Genomic DNA, 21,499 nt, shown 5'->3' on the forward strand with positions numbered 1-21,499 from the left:
GAGTGTTGCTCTGCCTCTCCTTAAATGCTGGTCTCCTGATGAGCAAACGAGCCGCAGGTGTGAAGTCAGCTCCAGCTCCAGGAGACCTAGAACTGTAGGAGAAAGGTGGACAGACCTCCACATAAATAATCTTTAACAGTTTTCAATATTTAGAGTTAATGCAACCATTTAACAATAAAGACATTATTGTCTTTCAGATGATGTTCTTACAATAACTTACACAAGTTAAATCTAATGTTTATCCTTTGCAAACTTAGCGATTTTTTTTTTACAGTTAAAACCACAGGCTTTCATGTAAAGCAGTGCAACATTTTGAAGTGAAGGGAACCCTTAGCAAAAAGCAGTATACTTTAAGTAAATTATATTAAGTATACTTAAGTATAAGTATACGTTTAGAAAGTATACTCGGGCTATGTACTTTTAGTGCACTTGAAGTATACTATTTTAATACTTCTTCGAACTAAATTGGGACATTTTTAAGTTTACAAAAGTATACTGATAGTATACTGTTCCAAGATCATTTTAAGTTTACTAAAGTATACATTAAATTATTAAGCAAGTACACTAATCTATATACTAGAAGTTTACAAAGTATACTTGTGGTTCACATTTTAGTTTGTTGAAGTATATTTAAAATATACCACCAGTATACTCTTCAATATCCTGCCAATATAATAGTTATATACTGCTAGTCCATATTTTACACATTCAAGATTTACTGAAACTAAAATACTATTTTAATTTGTATAAGTATACTTAAGTTCACTGACCATATTGTAGCACATCAGATATCATATCCTTACAGTTACCCCATAATGTAGTTATAATGCAATATGTTTATACAATTACAAGACAGTATCTTGATAACTTTGGTTTATTTATATAACATATAGGTTTTTTTTTCTAAATGCCATCTTAAACTATTACAGACTGCATTTCAAAATTAAAAAGCTTCTCTTAAATCAAACCGTTCTTAGGTTTCAATATTAAAATAAAAATGTAAACACATTTACATATGAAAATATAAAAACAATGAAGTCATTCTTTGTCAAAAATTAAAAACTGCAATTGACATCAAAAATCTAAACAAAAGTGTGTTCCAGATAAGGACTGAATAAGAACTGAGAACTGAAGTCCTTGGTTTTCAAAAGAAGCTTAGAAAAGTGCACATTTTCGGAACAAAATATCTTCAAAGAAACAATATTTTTATGACTTTTCATCTAGTTGCTTTGAATAGCTTAAATTGTTGCATTTCTTTCTAATGATCCTCCTGACATCTTGCATGGCGGTGTCGGGGAACTTCGCCTGGGCATAGGCTGTGAGTACAAAAACAAATATACAAACAAAACATTACTTATTGGTAAATTTCTTTACTATCCACATCTAACACACATGTCAAACAGCCATAAAAGAATGTTTTTTCACGTATATGTTTGGAACTTAAATATAATCTATAATATACAGAAACTGCAAAGAAGAAAGATGTTGTTAACAAAGTTCAATTCAGCTTATTTATATAGCGCCAATTCAAAAGCGAAGTTATCTCATGGCACTTTACAAAGACAATTTAATCATATCATACAGACAAATTGTTAAATATTTTTTATCCCCTGATAGCATTCAGTGATGGACTTTGTAGTATTCCCTCCTCCAGAAAGTCCAGAATACCACTTTTCACAGATTCAGAAACTAGTGCCTCTCAAGTGCAGACTCAGGGTCAATCAGAATATCTGAAATTGGTAAGGCCCTATAGTCACACAATATTATAGGTAAGTCAAAATGGTTTAGCACTTGTTGACATAAATACTGTCAAACAGGTTTCTTCCTTTTTAATAGCAGCAGGTTTCCTTTCATGCTTGCTCAGTATGAGGGATTGCTGCAAATCCATGGACAATGCAGACGACTCCCTGTGGCTCTACGCTTCTTCAGGAGTGATGCTGCTTGGAGAGACTTTGATGCAATCAACTGGTTCCCTTATTTAGGAATTTTTTTTTTACCAATCTGTATAATCTGACCCAATCTGTATAATCTGATTCATTTTTTTAAAGTACCTTGAGATGACATGTTTCATGAATTGCCACTATATAAATAAAATTGAATTGAATTGAGTGTGATGTGCTTTGATCCCTCATAAGTCTCCATCAAAAATGGCCCTTGTTTGGTTTAAAATATGGCGCACACACTTTCTCGATTGTAGCATCAGTAAATAACTGATATGCCTCATGGCCTCTTAAAAAAAGAAAAATGTGCATTTACCTGAAATACTTAAGCTTTGTAAAACAGAAAAGGCCAGGATGGAATGAACACACTGTGAAACAGCCTACTGTAACTCTACTGGTATTAAAACTAATATTAACTGAATTAATATATCATCGCCAATATTACAGAACACCAAACAATACAGTCATTTGCTCATAAAAGAAGGAGAAAACAGCACGTATGAATTTTTTTTAAGGACGGTTTTTGTCCTAAATTACACGCACTTACCAAGTATAGCGTCAAGTTTTGTGTTGTCCAGTTGTGGCTTCGACTCCACATTTTTGTGAGCTCCTGACTGCCTCCCAGTCAAACTTGAGTTGGCCAGTGTTTCTCGACCATAGACGAGCACCGCCAGATCCCCAATGTACAGTGCTGAACTTGTAGTATGCACTGACTTCAACTTCTGACTTGGGACTTTGACATCATACCCTGGCAAAAGGGGCACCTGCGAAGATTTGAATGTTATTCACCAAATAATTATTGTGAAATTGCTTAAAATGTTTGGTCATCTACTGTATCTATTTGACAGTAGTAGAAAACTTATCCAAAACAAACAAATTGTGAATCCATGAAAATATCATTAAATTTAAGACAGCTCCATTGAACAAACATTTAAAGAAATTAAAGGTAGTTTAATTGAAGATAAGTGGTATATAGAGTATAATAAACCATGTGGACAGTTAATAAACCGGAAAATTGTACACCAAACACTTTCATATATGTGTCAGGAACATATAGTATCCATGAGGTAAATACCATATCATTATGGTCAGGCACAACTTGGGGAGAGATGGGTAGAGAAACTGGTGGCTCTACAGATGTTGTTGACAATGGTTGTTGATTGGTGATTCTTTCAACCACATCTTTCAGCTGTGTCACCACTGCTGGAAGCTCTAAAAACAAATGAAAACAAGGGAGGAAACAAGGAAACAAAAGCTTAGCGTCATTAGTATTGATACCATTTTAGAAAATTGAATTGGTCATTTGTGTTATGAAGGGTGGGATAAAGGCTGGGGTGATTAATGGGGCTTTCTGAAAGGAAGCAACGTTCATACCGCTGTGCAGTGTGAACCTTTGACTGCAGCACATGCTGCAGTCAAAGTTAAGCATATTAAAAAGTCAGAAGGAGAGGTGGGAACACCAGAGAGCAAAACACAAAAGGTAGTGCTGTGTATTGACAGAAAACTGGTGAACTAAGGCAAGCCTGAAACTGCTGTTTAAGAGACTGAACTCCCAGAGCCGCTCCACAAACCTGAGGGTTTCCTTGACCCACAGCTTCTTCTTCCTTTCTGCCATTTTTCTCTGAACCAGCAGGGCTAGTGCTAGCGCTAGATTCTTAGCACAGGAGATAGATGCATATTTTTCTTTATTTCATATATTGCAAGGTGTATCGGATCTGCTTTAAAATTTAAGTAGAAGACTGAAGCTAGATTAGGGTCCTTTTCCTTATTTGGCTTAAAAAACTGTGTTTAACAATTTGCTTTGCTTGAATTGAATTATAAATAAATACCTCTCATGGCATCTAGGATGTCTTTCACATGGGCTTCTTTCAGACTCTTGTTCTCTCTCTGGAGCTTTTTAAGTTTCTGCTGTGCCACACTCCAGTTTCTGGGAAGCTGCTCCTCATCTGATGACTCCTCATTTGAGTTACTTACAGCATTCTAAATTGCAGTAAATTTCACACCATAGCAATTACACTAGCTTAAATTACACCAATTAAAATACATTCAAAAATTTTACCTCTGAATTTATTTTTTTGGCCAACTTCTTCTTCAGCTCCTCTATCATTTGGTTTGCTGAGTCTTTTTCTGGGGCGGTTGCTTTCTTCATTTTCTGTGACAATTTTAATTCAGTTCTGTATTGTTATAACGGGTTATAACAATACAATACAATACGGTCTAGCATCACAATTAATGATGATTTACTCTAGTTACAGATGGATCACAACAAGATTTCAAAATGTATGAATAAATTTTAACAATCCAATAGAAATGTTACTTTTCTTCTGAATTACAATAGACTCGTCTTATGCTGAGTTATTTATGCGGGCAGCTACCTTTTTTGTTTGACCTTCATGGTCCTCCTCTTCAAAATCTTTCCATTTGCTGTTTGGTTTACTCTTCCGCTTGGGGGCTTCTTGCCAGATGTCTTCACCATTTATGAATTTTTGTCTCTTCTTGCAGAGGTCACTGTAGTTGTCTGTGTAAGAGAAGTTGTCCAGTTAAAAACAGAGAGATTTTAAAGTGCATTGAGATGACGTGTTGTGAATTATCTATACTAAATAAACTATTAAAACATGAAAAAATGAAGTTGCAATATTAAATAATATTCAGCAAATTGTAATACACGTTCTGTTAATTTAGTGTGTCATTCCTATTATCCTGTGTCTTTTAGGGCCCACTCCTGAAACATGCTACATTTTGTGTTGTGGAGGCCTGATTTTTTTTATTCTTTTAATCCCATCAGAAACTTATGACTCGCTTTATCAAAATTATGTGCACATAAAAGGATATATTTTTTGAGTGCAACATGGTTTAAATACCATGTCACCAGGGGCGGCTCTAGACAGGGGGTAAAAGGGGCCAGTGCCCCTATAGAAATGGTCCTGGCCCCTTTTAGGGCCCCTGTATTAAGGACAACACATTTAATACACTTCTTATTATATGCACATAACTGCTTGGTCATTTTGACCAATCTAAGTTTTTTACCTGTACAGTTTTACAACAAGGTTTTAAAAATTAAAGTGTTTCAGTAGTTTCTGTAGTTCCAGAGCCACAAGTGGCTCCCCTTAATATTATTAGACAATTAAATATTGCCCTGTTTTATTGTTTACCTGTTTATTCTGTGCCCCTATGAAAAAACACTGGCCCCACCTTGGCCCCCCTGGTAAATTTCGTCTAGAACCACCACTGCATGTCACCTTATAATTTCTTTGCAAAATCAAGTTAGGACTATAATAAAAATACATAATGTAATTTAAAAAATACTTATAAAAATTACAGTTCATAGTAGTCCTCAACCAATTCTTTCAACGTTATTGTTAATTGCCTACATATGAACTAACCTCCTAAAAAAATGTTGAATAATGTATCTTTTTGCTAGCTTGTAGGTTATCTTTAAAAAAAAAAAAAAAAGCAGCATAACTGGGCATTGCAAAGCGAACTAATAAATGAATATAGATAACTATAGGAAGTAAAAATTAAGCTTACCATCAAACATTAAAACCTTTGAAGGAAAAAAGGTTTGACCGCTGGACTTTTTTCTGCCTTTGACGTCCCACTTTACCTCTATCCATCCATCTTCATCTTCTAGATTAGGGCACTCAGTTATTATTTTAGGACATTGTTGCTGATCAATAGGACTTATCCACGACGTTTTCCCAACTTCCACAGTCTTGTCTTTAAAATAATAAAGGGCAAATGCCATCTCTGTATCATGAAAATACGTTCTGGGAATAGGAGCTTTTTCCCCCCTTTTTTTGGGGGGAGAAAACGGTTAACGCAGCGATGGGCGGGAATTTGCTATCGGGCTTCCTATTGGCTGCCTGGTAGAGAGGCGGGAACATGGGCGGAAACGGACAAGGTCAGGTGACGTCAGGAGGGGTAGAGAGAAGAAAACCTCTTGTGAATGAGCCCATTAGATCTATGGCAAAACGTCTTTGACCTTATCAAAGATATTTGGAGGATTATACAGCAGATGTCCCAAGGAGTACCAAGCACAGATGGAAAGTAAAAGTAAGTAAGAGATAATAAATTCAGACTACTATGATTTCAATGTCAAAGTTCAAAACAGCTAGCTAGCTCTCCTAGTCACCATGGTAAATGCCTGGTAAAGTCTTACATATATATATATATATATATATATATATATATATATATATTTATATATATAAATATACTGTGTATGTATATATATATATATATATATATATATATATATATATATATATATATATATATATATATATATTTCTTGGTTTTTTCTGTAGCTGCCCATGGTCTACATACAGTCTTATTTGTAGGCAAAATACAATTTTAAAGATCCACTCAGTATACCTGTGGACAATAAAATGCCTTGAGTGGTCATAAACAAGTACAACATTCCACCTTTCCAGGGCCTACAGGACAACCCACCAGAGCATTTGAGTCAGTCTGTTGCTTCACGCAGAGTTACAGATGTAGACAGCAGGAGTTCCTTCACTACAAGTCCTTTGGACATGGCCTTTCAACAGGTAAGCATATAATGACAGTTTTAGTCTCAAGGGGATTTTTTTTCCAAATTATACATTTAATTATCTAAATATATCGGTTTAGCAGGGCACTAGACTCAAAATTGTTGCCACTAAGAAACATTGGAAAATAAGAACATAGTTCTTAATGAGAGGCACCAATGTCACCTCTGAACATGGAGAAAACAAAAAGAAATAGGGGTGGGCTTAATTAACAAAGGTACAGGAAAGAAAACGTATATAGGTGAAGCATAGAGTAATAAGATGAAAAACATTGCTCCCCCCAACTTTGTTCTTACAACCTGGTGAGATCCCTGATGTCAAAGCATCTTCTGTTGCCAGGATAAATTCCCATATTTATCTTGGTAATGCCTGGTTTTATTTAATATTGGCAGCTAAGGCTCTGTTTTGGATTTGTTGATTGGGCTTGATATACATGAAGTAATTCATTTAGGTATTCATTATTTATGTTTTCAATCTGTAGAATACTGGCTGTAATGTTGACAGCAACACAGACGATCCCATGAGTAACACTTTGACTGATGGAGAGGAAGAACCCAGCAGTTCCAGCAATGAGGACGAACTCAATAATGACAACTCTTCCACAACTACCATGACTGATATGATAATACAAAAGGTACAATTCTAATTACAGTTTTAGCCTTATTGGGATTTTTTGTTTGCTCTTTTAGTGGATAGGGTAATGCACTAGGCCAATTTCATTATCAGAGTAATACTCTTCAGGGGGTTCTAATTACACCCTCAATTTGTCAATGGTACACACATTTCACAGTGAAAGCAGTTTGCTGTAGTAGCTGACCTATCCTTTAGCCTAACCCAGCAAAAGCAACAGCACACTAGCTGCACAAATCCAAACATTCTTATAAAAATATATTTTCAACTCTGTTTCTTTTGTTCATATGTAGAATGATAACAAAATGAACACAGAAGAACACTGTATGGACACTTCCACTAGTGAAGGGGAAGATGAGGAACTCAGTACTGAGAGCATGACCACATGCATTTTGGATGTACACATTCCAGAGGTAAATTAACTTTTGTATGTGGTAGTTTATATATGTGTTCTATATAGAAATGCTTTCTCTTTTTAATTAATTTCTTCAACTACTCCTTTTTTCTTTGTTAACCTGTAGAATGAAGAAGCTGTGTCATATTCTGAAGACAACTTGACTGATACGTCTAGTAATCAAGGTGAAAACCATGCTGATGATGAAGACATGATGGAGGGGAATAATGCTGGAGAAAAGACACCCAAACTTAAAGTGGTATGTAGAAAGTAGTTCGAAAACATAGTGCTAGTAGTAGTAGGGCTGTTACAAAAAAATTAAAAACTTTGGACACAATACATAATAATGATAAAGAAGGGAGTTACTTTCAAAACTAAGCATTAATTGTTTTTCAATTTTGCTATAGGTAAAATGCTTTATGCTAGATGGAGATTACTGCTCAAGTTTGCTGCTGTTCATTTTCATTCATACATATTTTCTCTTTTCCTTCATTCTATAGGGCTCTGAAGACCAAGCAGATGGTGACAACCCCCTATATCCTGGTGCATCTATTTCAAAGGGAGAAAGTATACTGATGCTAATGTCTTATGTGCTGCGACACAACTTAACAGGCAAGGCAGTTACTCACTTACTGGAAATGTTTAACCTAATGTTTCCAGGTCTGATTCCACCCTCACCCTCCTACCTTTTCCACAAAGAATTTAAAGGTTCATCTCAATCTGAAATTCACTTTTATTGTGAAAAATGCCTTGCATACCTTGGCAATAGTGCACACTGTAACTCTCAGTGTACCCATTGCAACAAAGCGTTTGATGCCAACAGAAGATCTTTTTTGAGGAACTTTAACTTTAACAAAAGAAAAACTGAAAGTTGTAAAGTCCTAACTGAAAGTGTTAGGGATTTTGGTAATCCAACAATGCAGAAATCTATTAAAATTTCGTATAGGCTTGCAATTGCAAAGTTGTGTGGAAATCTAAGCAACTGCTTCTGGTCTTTCAACCGTTTTTTGGTCAGTGGAGTTCTGTATCATAGTCAAAAGTATGACAAATTGAAAAAGAGATACAACAGTGCAGTATACTTAAAAGATGGAACACTTTGTTTAATTAATGACTTGGTTATTTTTAAACAAAAATGTTCACATGAAATTTCTGCTTTGTGTTCTTGTACCAAAATGTGTTGTGTTTTAGTTGAAGTACTTGCTAAATTAGACAGACCTGTATGTAAAGATTCACAGATCAACATACAAAGTACTTTCTTATTTGAGGTTAAAAAAACTGAAACTGTTAACGCTGTGTGGCCTGACATGCTTCTAACCAAATGTGTTCTTGTTGAAAGAGATAATGCTTTGTACATAACACCATTGCCAAATGCTTGTGAGAGACTAGAACTTGACCAATAAAGTCAGTCAAATGTTTCCCTGTGTCTGTGTATGTTTTAAGTTACACAAAGATAAATAAATTACATACAAATCAATATACTGTAAACTTTTAAACACCAGCACTATATGATCTTGAATATACTTTATCTTTCATTGTTTACTGGATCAGCACATGTATTAGTACTTTGTGGCAGAAATAAGAAAAAAAGCACAATATACCATAATACAAGTACAAGATTAAGTATTAAAGTATAGGCATTGTATTGATTTACTTACCCGTAGACTTCTTTTTATACTTATTAGTATAAGTCAAGTACACTTGACTATACTATTGTAAAGTATATGAAATATAGTTTAGAATAAGTAAACTTTAAGTACACTGCCGGATTTTAAGTATGAAATTAGTGCACTTTTAGTATACTTGAATAAACTTCTTTTTGATAAGGGAAAACAAGACATAGCTTTCTGGCAAATAATGATATTCAACATTCATTACTCTGATACCCCATAGAGATGCACAATTTTATACTGAATCATAATCAGATATTGGTGATTTGATATCATATATCAGAGATCCAATCCAATGGACTTAAAATTCAACAGTTTTTATCCACTTCTTATTTGTTAATAAACAATAAAAAGTACATTTAAATCTGTTAACTTGCTTATAGCAAGGCTAAAGCCTTCACTCAATTAGCAAGATATATAGTTCCTTCAACAGCTGAATCAGATGAGTAAAGGCAGATACACTCAGTCTAAGTATCTCTAACTGATTGGATCTGAAAAAACAAGATCACTGCATTTCTAACACCTCAATTGTTGCCTTAAAATTTGTAAATATAGTTCACTTTATGTAGTATAATCTCTACATAAATCCAGCTATTCTGTGCAGTACTCTGAGGTGTTTTATAGAACACTAGTGAGCAAACCAAGGACCAAGGAACATGGTGGACACATTGGGGGCGCAACAAGAAGGCAATGAAAACTCATGTTTGCCACTTACAGTTATGGTTCTCCACTTTCAGACCTCTATTTGAGTTTCTTTTGAGTTTTCAGCTATTTGTGTCATTCTGTTTTGTTGATCTTTGGTTTATTTTTCACTCTGTGTTATATTAAAGCTGTGTTGTATTTTTTGAGTTACTCTCTGTTGCCCCTTGTGCCTGTCTCCTTTCCCCAAGCTCCCTTCTAGTTACTTCTATCCACACCTGCTTCATATCAGATCATTGTTGCATTCTTTGTTCCTTTCCCCATAGATATACTACCTCTGCAGTTCCTAATTGCTGGTTTCTTATTTCACTTGGCTCCCCATGTCTGTTTCCCCTAATGTCCCCTGGTATTTTTTGGTTTCCTATATTTTTGGTGCTTGGATTTTGTTTCTGTTGCCTTTTTTTTATCAAATCAGAAAAACTCATCTCTGCCTCCTCATTTCTGGATTTGGGTCCTCAACTAACTTCCACCAAACCTGCCACTTGCTAAGGAGAAGATGAATGCTCCAGTTAAATAAGACCAAATTTGAGCTTTTGGCTTATATGTTAAAACATTATGTTTAAAGCGACTAACAACTAGTGCATTTCCAGGATAAAGAGCAGTTTAAGTAACATGCAATCGGGATTCAACTTTTGATACGGACTTAGTAGCTGATGGGAAGATGGATGGAAGAAAATGAAATATGCAGTGGAGGTTCACCATTCAGCAGAAAGACTCTGACACTACAGCCACAGCCACAACAAAGACGTCTAGAATAAGCCTAGTCATTTCTTGAAGCGGACCACTAAAATTCAACATCTGAATCGGGCGGAAGTTTAAAATTGGTATTAAAACGCTTTTCATCTATTCTGATTTAGCTGGATATATTTTTCAAAGAACAATAGATAAAATAGTTTCTACACGCTGGAAGCTTGTGATGACATCCCCAGAAAATACAAAAACATTCACTGCAACAAAAAGGGCATTTGCAAAACTTACACTGTCTTTATTTGATCAGCTGGAAGTAAGAGTGATGAAGAATTCATCATGCAGAATATGATATTTTGCTAACAAATAATACTAATACCTATATGGAAAAGCTAGATTAGCTACATGGTATGGTCGGAAAACAAAACAGATCATATTCTGTTTGAGAATGTGCGATGATATCAGATTATCTAATCTGTTGGCTTCTATGGAAGAATAGATTTTCATTAGTAAAGGCCAATATTAATACATTTCAAACCTAAGAGATACAACAGAACAATACTTGTAAAGTATTTGCTTCTGTTTTTGTTCATCATTCTATGGTTTTAACTTAAAATAATGCTTTTGAAAGCTACATTATTCAGCCAATAATGCAAATAACAGAATTTTAAAAATGTATTTAGATTTTTCTTTTCCTTCAACATCTCCTAATGATTCCCAGTATTCATTTGCTGCATTAACACCACAATATCTATACAAAATGAAGATGTAAAGTTATTTATGACAACCCTATAATGCAATTATGCAGTTCTAATAGAAACTTAACATTTTTCTGATTCTGGAGTGAGGCTGATATTGTATTGAGTGTGAAATAATTTTTCATACTGTGTTAATAAAATTTAAAACTGCTTTTTCCTTTATTTTTACAGATCATATGCACCGATAAAACCAAAAATAAAAGGCAACAAAAATTTGGTGAGTATTGTATCGTTGAATGAATGAATGAATGAAACATTTTGATTTGCAATAACTAGTGAAAACTACATTTTCATAATAGGTGATGGTGGTCAGTCCAGCTTTTATGAAGTACTCTCATGAGGTTTGGCTGGGGAGTATAGGGAACTACCCTTCCACTGGTTTTATGACTTTTGTTCTGAGCCTTCATGTTTGCGATGAGGTAAGTTAGTCTTTCTCCCAAAGTGACCATAAGGTTCTCAATTCTAAAGTTATAGCATTGTACAGTCTTGCACGAGACCAAGACCTTTCCTATTTAAGCATCTGACAAAGAAAAGTAACCTGGTAGACTTTCCAGATTGTAAGTGGTGTTTTACATATACTATACATCTGAAATTGTCTTTAAATACACCTTAAATCAATTTAGAAGAATATTATGAATACAGCTCATGCGTACCCTTGTTTTTCCTTGCGATGGCCTGCACTAGAATTTGACTCAATATTGCTTTTGATTGTTGGAATTTCCCCTTTAAATGCAAAAGAGACAGGATTAGTTGTCACTACCTGATCCGTCGCGGAAGCACAATCCATCCTGCACACACCTGAACAGATATACATCCAGGTGTCCATAAATAATGTAATTATGATACAATAATTTCTTATTTCTATCATTAGCTCTCTAAAGAATGTCAACGCACATCTATGAAACATTTTGTATGACTTTTAAGAGACAATTTTTATGCTTTTTACATTTTCTTCGTTAAACAGCTTGTCTGACATCATTGGACATGCTCAGAGCAGTCTGGCAAAATATGATTAAACCATGTTTATCTACATTTTAGTTGTTTCTTTCTTTAGATTACGCACTGTATACCATAATGTTAACAGGAAAGGAAAATGTAAAACTCAAAAAGACTAGAATGATGTTTAAAACCAAAGCCGAAAAAGTTAGCTCCCGGAAGTAGCGTAGGATCTCATTTCCATTGCGAATCTGGCAGAGATGAGTGAAAAACCAGAATTTATTTTCACAGAAAATACATGATTAACCTTTAACACATTATATTTTAGTATGCTTAGTAGTTTTGTGGAGGGGAAATTGTCATTTAGATCTTTTTAACAAAATAAAATCGAGGGCGACCCAGATGTATATCTGGATGCACATGCACAAATGAGCAGATGGAGCATGTGCAGAACAGATCGTGCTTCCAGGACAGATCGGGTAGTGACAGTGGTGATAGGTGGACTAACCCTAGCATGTTTCTATGAATGACAGAAATCAAAGAGGAGGACCAAAATTGTGCACTGTGGCAACTGCGCCATTCTTGCCTTTTCTAGTTTAAAAAGGAGTGTCTGAAAAGTTTTAACTCCGGCTTAACACTGACAGACAAGAAAAGATGCATTTAAAATAATTTGAATAAGGCTAGTAGGGTTTTAAAAATCCAATGCTGATGTAGTTAATTTTATTTTGAAAATGATATCAGAATCACGTTTATTGCCAAGTAGGTTTGCACTTACAAGGAATTTGACTTGCTGTTGATGGTGCAGACAAATTAGATATGTGTACAGAAGGATCTATAGTTATATAAAATATAAAACATACAATATAATATATACAATATATACTGTACAGTAAAATGTCCCCACTTTCGTTGATGGGCCCTTGGCCTTTTTAAACATGTTTGTACTAAAATATGCTTCAGTCATGATTTATGGACATTAAAATCTAAAGAGAAGCATCATCTCCTGATCAGACCCTGTAATTCAGTGAAAGGGTGGAGTCAGAGAGAAAAAATATGCAGGCCCATGAGAAGGAGTGGGTCACTCCAGTGGCTGGAAGTTGGAGAGGATTTTGCTGGGAGTTGCAGGAAAGTGGGTTGCCATTCGGCTGCCGTTTGACCGGGAAAGGCCATTTTAAATGACTGCTACTGTAGTATATAGCTATGTACTATATACACAGTAGGCTGTGCGTTAATGTAACGCAAGCGGTCTGGAGATGCTACATTAGTATAGCTTCTGGGTCATGAATGGGGGAGGGACAGAGGCAGTGTCAGTGTAACGGAGGTCTCTGGGCCATGTTGATAAGGCTGGTAGCGGATGGGAAAAAACTGTTTTTGTGGTGTGAGTTGTTGGTCCTGATGGACTGCAGTGACTGAAATAGTTTGTGGCTGGGGTGCGAGGGATCAGCAACAATCTTCCTTGCCCTTGTCCTTGACAACACAGTCTGCTGTAAACAGAGGAAGAAGAAGTGGCAGGAAATGCACACCCTTACTGTGGTGAAGTTAAAATGCTTTTAACTTTTCTGCGGTTATAGCCTGTCTGCTACAGCTGCACTCTTTTGGTTTCAGGGGCCAATGTAGCAACATGTGTAGTCTATTTAATGGCTTCCATTTGTGACTTTATTTTTTTTCCATTTACAGGCTATGGTATTAGGCATGGCTTGTAGATACCAGTAAGATAACCTTTTGGTTTTTGAGCTGCTTTAATCATGCTATAATCTTGAGGCTATTTAAAAGATTCAAAGAATGATACTATAGGGTATTTGGTGCTAGTCCTTAAGGCCTCTGAATAGGGTGTGTAACATGGTTGGGCTGAAAATGGCATAGTTGAGTCATAATGCAAGCCTGGTTAAAAGCCCTAGAATGAAAAAAACTTTTTTTTCCTTTTATGGTATGATCATGAATGTTTAGATGAGCTGTGCGCTGATTGGTTGGTTTACAACGAGCGAAGCTCTTGAGCAAAGACGCATCATAGCAACAAGCACTCACTCACTGAAACATCAAATTGTTGATATGGTAGGGTGACCAGATGTCCTCCTTTTCCCGGACTTGTCCTACTTTTCATACCTAAAAAAATGTCCCAGGGGAATTTCAAAATCGTCTGGGATTTTGGTCGACTACAGTGCAGCAGAACCGAGCTGTGAGCTCCAGGGCTGGTCCGGTGCAGGGAGCCAGCAGGGGACGGAGTGACCAAACCCGACCCGGTGACAGTATCCTGGACACAGGCGGCCCCGTGCTTCCCCCCGCCTGCCTTACCGGCCCCCTCCTCCAACTGAGGACGGGCGGCTCAGCGGCCCAGCAGTTGACACTTCATACCTGCCCCCACCGGGGCATGACAAACGTAAAGGCTAGAACCATTTAAAGCAACATCCCCGAGTTTACGTTAATTCAGGGCTTCTTTTGGATTCCCCCGTTTTATGGTGGAAGTTTAAAATTGTGAGATTTTTGTCGATTGGGTTTGAACTTCTCTATATGTCTATTTCACCCACTGACCAATCGTTATTCATCTATGACAATAGAAATTCGGTTTTGAATTCTAAGACCCCTTTTAGACTTTGTCTTTGTTTCGTAAAGTAAACAATCGAATGACCTGTGTAGATTCAGCCCTCATAGGCTTTGTTTTTAATATCATCAAAACACAGAAAGCTGGAGTATTATTTTATTTTCGAATTTTTGTTTTATTTTTGACTTCTCCCATGACAATGAAGACTAAGAACCCTCATGTTCATCTACTCAGATGGTGCTCAGGCACTTATGAGGAGACCATGAAGATACCGCAGCAGAACAGAACCATCAGTTAGGGTTGGATCAATATAAATAGAAGATTCACAATAAACTTGACACAACCTGGTAAATGAACTTAATTAAATTTTTCTTTATCAATCCCCAAAGAGAAATTCAGGTATAAAGTTTTTCATCAAATTCAAAAGCAAACCATTGCTATTTGTATGGGTGTATTGAAACGTAAGGCATTATGAAAGTGGAGCACAGGGAAAAAGGGCAGCGTCATCAGGATAATTCTGCAACAGAATGGTGTGAGGTTTCAACATATATGGCGTGTGTGGAACAACAACTTCATATATAGCCTGGGGGTCTTAGGCAAAACCAAAGATCAAAGAGGACTGGCGACACAGAGGCAAATGTGTGTGAGTTGGTATACAGCAGTAGCACTGTTCTTGTGCAGTGAAAAGAGGAAGAAAAGGGTAAGCCAAAGGGGAAAAAACAAGCAAAGAAAGTTGACTGCCAGCTTTAATTAGATGACAGCAGTAGAGAAAGAGATCTACATCACTCAACTGTATGTCATTCATGGGACCAACAGCTCTTAAAAAATGATCTGAACTATCAGAGATGTGTGACATACTTTGTAAATGATCAGGGGACATAAAAATCATACAATGGTTGGAAATTTGATCTCCAAATCTGATAAATATATATGGCTGAAAATGTTAAATGTGGTTTAAAAATACACCTGTGTTGGAAGTTTTATTAGTTTTTTTTTTTGTTTTTTTTACAAATTTTCCCTGCAGAATGACTTTATCCAATAATATGTTTTTGGATCAATACACACCAGACACTGTAGGCGAGATTGAGGTTCCTCCTAGTTTCAAAATGAGGACTTTGGAAGTTTTTAGCCATCATTTAAAACCTGCCTGACTCTTTGTAGTTTCACAACGTGCAGCAGGATATCAGCAATTTTATGTTAGGTAACTCGTCACTATAAATATTGCACATAAACAAGCAAATGCGTGCCTTACCCAGTAAGTTAACAGCATTATTTAAACTAAAGTGGTCCTATTAAATGAGCAGTTGTAAAAACAAACAAATTAGTGGGTCCATTAAATAAATAAATGTTGGCTTTATTCACAGATATTACAGATAACTCTAACCCAGTAAATTATTACTAAATTAGTAAGATTCTTAGTGTGAAAGGTTCCTGTTGGTGTTAATGAGCAAAGTGAGTTCTTAGCTTAATTCATCTCGATGCAAATTCATCATCAAAATCTCAGCTTTTTAATTATTAAATTGGAAAAAAGATGAAATCTTGAAGTTAGTTAATTTATGAACACCTCAGATTGTTGGATGAAGCAACTGCAGCTGTCATAACCAGCACACATATGTCTCTATTCCTTTGATGAGGCAACCTTCTGGATGTGTGCTAAATACTTAAACTCTTCATCAAATACAAATCTTCAAAATGCCAGTGGAAGTAAACAAAACTTATACTTACTTATACTTAGTAAGTTTAAAAAAAAAAAAAATTATATATGTATATATATATATATATATATATATATATATATACATATATAACATGTATTATCATTATTTCTTTTTTTACATTTTGGGATATTTATAAACACATTATTGGTAATCTTTTAAGATTGTTTTACTATATTTTAAGACATGCCTGCCTTATTTGCAACCAGACATATAGATCAATAAGTTGGCCTGATTTTGAACCTGTGCTTTATTTTTTGCTGCTTTCCTCAGGTACATGTGTTTGGTTTTGGTGCAGACAGCCAGAGAAGCTGGAGTCATTACTGGGAAACCCTTCGAGATAAGAGCTTCAAAACCGGACCACACCCTGGACACCATGAACACGCAATTATACAAAATCTTGCTGATGGAAAAACAGTAAAGCTTTATAAAGGCTCATAACTTTTCTTCTCAAACTTTAAAAGTCAGATTTTCATTCCTATTTTGTTGACATGACTTTATTTGTTGTTATAGTAACAACAGGTTGTTTTTTGGTGGGTGTTTTCTTATTACTTTTTAACCAGTTACCATGTTTTATCCATAGTGTGACAAAATGTCAAGTTAAAGCAAGCTAAGATATTTTCACTCTTTTTTTCCTTTATGGCTCCTATGTGATCTTTGATTTTGAACCCTAGCGGATCACAAAAAAAAAATATAATAATAATAAGAAAGACTTCAAGGATTTTCAATGAGAAACTCTTGGGTCTAAATCTTTGGTGAGAAAAAAAATCCAAGAATGCAGCTGTTTATACATTTTTGACAGTGCCACATTTAAGGCCAGTAAAACTTTACAGGTGTGCATATTTTAAACATGGGAATTGGGTTCATGACACAGATAGATGACATTAAAAGAAGGTGCAAATGAATTTGTATTTGCAGTTCAGCAGCCAAAGAAACTGCAAGCTGGATTTTGTTTATGTTCCTTGAAGGCATCTTGAAAGAGTCATTGGAACAATGCCAGAGGATTGGGAGACATTCTGTGCATCTAAACCAATTTTGACTGTCAAAAATAATGATATTAATTCCATGCAGGTAGTCACAAAGTCATGCAGAAGAACAGCAGACAATCTTTATACCGTTATCTTTGGCCTGATATGTTTCATGGGCTACAAAATAAAAAAAAACAGAACCATTGCTCGTAGTTTTTGCATCTTATCCGTTCTTATCTGATTGGTTTTAAAGGAATAGTACACCCAAAACATGATTAGCCTTCATTTTCTACTCACCTCCATGCTGAACAACACTCTGGAGTACTTTTTTGATATCTCAAATGCATCTGGAGATCTGGGAGACTTCTTGCTGTCTGCTGACATTCAAATAATGGAGGTCTATGGCGCCCGAGACAGAAAGGTCCACAAAAGTCCACAAAAACTTGTCAATATTCCTCCATACTGCTCGTCCAATGTAATCCAAGTGTCCTGAGTGGGTAGCATCCAGAATTTACTCGAAACGAAGTCATTTAGAACGTTTTAGAGCCTAAACAGTAGTGTATAGGATTTCCTAATAGCGCCCCCATGCGCGCTCACGATTCTACGGAAGCCGGCAGACCAAACCAGCGCATTCAGCTCGGCAAAGAACTCATGCTCTTCCTCAACACTGAAGTCCTCAGACATTTTTCTTTCGTTGTTTCTTTCTTTGCACAGGTAAACAGCACATTTCTTCTTCTACGCTTGCATTATCGGCAGACCAGACGCTGAATGCGCACTTCCTTCCGGTTTGGTCTGCCGGCTTCCGTAGAATCGTGAGCGCGCATGGGGGCGCTATTAGGAAATCCTATACACTACTGTTTATGCTCTAAAAACATTCTAAATGACTTCGTTTCGAGTAAATTCTGGATGCTACCCACTCAGGACACTTGGATTACATTGGACGAGCAGTATGGAGGAATATTGACACGTTTTTGTGGACTTTTATGGACCTTTCTGTCTCGGGCGCCATGGACCTCCATTATTTGAATGTCAGCAGACAGCAAGAAGCCTCCCAGATCTCCAGATGCATTTGAGATATCAAAAAAGTACTCCAGAGTGTTGTTCAGCATGGAGGTGAGTAGAAAATGAAGGCTAATCATGTTTTGGGTGTACTATTCCTTTAACCTGATGATGCCGACCATGTTAGTCCCGCCTTTAAAATACAGCTTTACCAGCTCTTTACCAGAATGAATGCTGAGCATAATGTATGTCATATAAGTCTGGCCAGCAACCAGTATTAAAATTTTCATTTTTATTTATTCTATTTGGTTTAACTATATGTATCTGTGCGAGCCAGTAGACCTGTATTGCTTTATTAATATTGGACTAAAATTATCTTTGTTCGTCCAAATATGCTAACATACACACATGGTACCTCTTCTGGCATTTGATCAATTCCTCGTTTTTTGAAAGGATGCCAACAAGTATTTTAGAGTGTCAGTTTGCAGCTCACTTTCAGAAGTACTATAAAAAAGGCGCACAAACTGCAGTGGAGTTTTCCATTTAGAAAATTGCTTTGCACATAGTAAATATTTCCATTTTCATATCCTTCAGCTATTGAGTTGAAAGAGTTTGGTAATTAGAATATGACCGGCACACAAAGAAAAAGGTTTGCATAGCCTGTCTACTGAACTGAACAAATCACTTTGTGCCTTCTTTGGAGATCTGGGTGACATAAAACTGGACAGTTGGACCCAGTAATTAAGGTGAAAGAGACCGTGGGAAAGTTCAAACTTTTTATTTAAATAAACAGACAAAAACAGAAGCACAGAGCTGTGGGCCACCACCCAATCGCTGAGAAACCCTGATAAGTAACCACGATGATCTGACAGGAGATAATTATCTGTGTGAGTCACCTAAGTACGTGGTTCAAAAGTTCAGAGCCCTGGATCCAGCCAATGGACTGCCAAACGAGCTGCATTGCAGGGCCACCAAGAGTGTCTGTGTTGCAGCAACCTCAGTGAGCAGGCAGGAATCTGATCCAGGTCAGAGATACAGATCAGACACGAACAGTTCTGGAATCCAGGAGTCCGCAGGCCGATCAGGGGTTACAATCCAAACAGGAAACGAGAGATCCAGGGTTCCAGGAATCCACAGAGCGTGAAGGCAGGTTCAGAGTTCCATGCTTCCAGCAGCGAACTCAGACAGAAACGCACAGATGCAGACAGGCAGGCTTAGCAGCTGAGGGACAGAGCAAACTGCGAACAAAACTGGTCTCCACCTAGGAGCAAGGCTTACAGGAATTAAAACTGTACTCCACCGAGGGGCCAGGACACGATAAGGAGGCGAGACGAACGCCAAAACCCTCTTAACCCACTGGCCTCCAGGGAGGAGGACAAACAACAATCAATGATCAGGCCCCTATAACTGGGCTGACCCGTATATAAAGCAAAACGAGCAGGTGGATGAGATGAGTGATAAAACGGAGTAGGGCAGGCGAGTGTCATGAACAGTTAAGTTCAGCTATTAGGGCAGATTGTGACACTGCTGGGGTGGTTGGAGGGTAACATTTGACTTTATTTATTTTTACAAATGTTTCAAAACTCAGAGAAGAGGTACCTATGTAAAGTGTTCTATAACTAATATGTGGTATTATAATTGTATTATTTCCTCCAACTATATGAGTTAGAACCACTTCATTTTTCTTTTACCACCATTCTAAAAAGTAAAATGTGCAATACACTCCTCTTAATGGGCAGGACCAAAACAGTTTGCATTCCTCAAAATTTGCACAACAGTCTTTATAGATCTCCTGCAACCCACTTTACCACATACTTAAAATAAATGTGTGTGCAATTTATAGCTTCTTCTTCAAAGTCTTTGAAGACCAGGAAATTTTACTTGTTATTAAAGAAATATGCGTTGTAAAATGTGTATGTAATGAAACGTTGATGTAATTTGCAAAGCTTATATCTATGGTTTGTTCTTTTACTAAGAACCATTCAGAAAATGTTTACAAAAAGGAAGATGTGAATTAAAAATAAGAAGAACTATACAAAATGTGGACATGCTGTATCTAGTAGTGGATTGACTTTGTGCTACAAATGGGATATAGACAGACCAAGCAAAGTCAAACAGAATAATAACAAAAAAGGTATAAAAGCACTTTTTAAATAGCTAAATGAAAATGAAGGCTATAAAAAAATATAACATTTGAGAAATTATATTATAATCTAATATTTAAACTGTTCAAACTTATGTTTATTATAAAATAGATACAGTTTATGTGCCATAACAGGGATATGTATCATTTAATATTAGAAATGTAGTCTATTATGTATGATATAGATGCATAAAGTAATTTGATGACATGCTTAAAAGTTTCAGGCAATAAAAAATGTCTAAACTTCTTCTCAATACTTTTTCAAGAGTGAAGCTGATGATGTATTGCACTTTGCAGTTGTATTTTTGTTTACATATATGTGTGTGTGTGTGTTTGTATGTGAGCATTTAGATATTTATGAAGGAATGAAATAATGTATTATTTCTTGTTTTTATGCATAAATGCTAGAAATATGTATATTAATTAAAAATAATAATATATTAAATAATCTCTGCAGGGTTGGACTCCTTTTTTATGTTTTTTGTACATACTGGTATAGATTATATGATTAGTTTATAATAATTTTCTTGTGAGTAATTCAGTTGTTTAATAAATATGAGCTAACGGTTACCAAAGACTGCTATAGAGGCCGTGCAGCTGACATCAACCAACCATATAACAGCCTTGACTCCTTCTCTTTGGACAGCAAAACAAACCTCATGTGCAACATGCCCTGCACCGATTGCTGTTTTCCACCATAATACCTTGAAAACATAAAAAAAAAAACACTGTTAAATGGGGGAGTGGTGGCCTAGTGCTTAGGGCATTGTGCTTGGATCCCAGAGGTTCTGAGTTTTAATAATAATAATAACTGAACTTTATTGATCTTTATTTACCTCTGCATTTAACCCATCCCCTTGTGGAGCAGTGGGCT

At 36.2% G+C, this 21,499-nt stretch overlaps 3 protein-coding genes across 7 annotated transcripts in view; 2 read left to right on the forward strand and 1 right to left on the reverse strand.

Annotated features, from left to right (window-relative positions):
- LOC119788114 (CMP-N-acetylneuraminate-beta-galactosamide-alpha-2,3-sialyltransferase 1-like) overlaps nt 1-21,499 on the forward strand; it is a 43,217-nt gene that overhangs the window by 2,038 nt on the left and 19,680 nt on the right. For all 3 annotated transcript variants that reach the window (XM_038292296.1, XM_038292281.1, XM_038292288.1), the window contains exons 5-7: nt 11,497-11,542; nt 11,625-11,744; nt 16,789-17,208. In XM_038292296.1, coding sequence (XP_038148224.1) covers nt 11,497-11,542; nt 11,625-11,744; nt 16,789-16,956 — 334 coding nt within the window. In that variant the 3' untranslated portion in view covers nt 16,957-17,208. Of the gene's footprint in view, nt 1-11,496; nt 11,543-11,624; nt 11,745-16,788 lie in introns of those variants that run through there.
- Nucleotides 859-5,567, reverse strand: LOC119788104. 2 transcript variants are annotated; one of them, XM_038292252.1, is made up of 7 exons: nt 5,469-5,564; nt 4,316-4,458; nt 4,000-4,092; nt 3,770-3,920; nt 3,016-3,152; nt 2,488-2,704; nt 859-1,316 (listed from the first exon to the last, which is right to left on the reverse strand). In XM_038292252.1, exons 1-7 carry the CDS (start codon nt 5,476-5,478, stop codon nt 1,207-1,209), a joined length of 861 nt encoding a protein of 286 aa, XP_038148180.1. In that variant the 5' UTR covers nt 5,479-5,564; the 3' UTR covers nt 859-1,206. The 2 variants fall into 2 exon arrangements, with proteins under 2 accessions (XP_038148180.1, XP_038148189.1); XM_038292261.1 differs by lacking the exon at nt 3,770-3,920 and having other exon boundaries at nt 4,000-4,094; nt 4,317-4,458; nt 5,469-5,567.
- LOC119788091 lies at nt 5,851-8,929 on the forward strand. Of its 2 annotated transcripts, XM_038292230.1 has the most exons (6): nt 5,851-5,993; nt 6,374-6,490; nt 6,972-7,124; nt 7,414-7,533; nt 7,642-7,773; nt 8,015-8,929. In XM_038292230.1, exons 2-6 carry the CDS (start codon nt 6,476-6,478, stop codon nt 8,912-8,914), a joined length of 1,320 nt encoding a protein of 439 aa, XP_038148158.1. In that variant the 5' UTR covers nt 5,851-5,993; nt 6,374-6,475; the 3' UTR covers nt 8,915-8,929. The 2 variants fall into 2 exon arrangements, with proteins under 2 accessions (XP_038148158.1, XP_038148166.1); XM_038292238.1 differs by lacking the exon at nt 6,972-7,124.

Source organism: Cyprinodon tularosa, unplaced genomic scaffold (genome assembly GCF_016077235.1).
Source record: "Cyprinodon tularosa strain WSP-4 unplaced genomic scaffold, ASM1607723v1 ctg1087, whole genome shotgun sequence".
In the NCBI taxonomy this organism is placed as follows: Eukaryota; Metazoa; Chordata; class Actinopteri; order Cyprinodontiformes; family Cyprinodontidae; genus Cyprinodon; species Cyprinodon tularosa.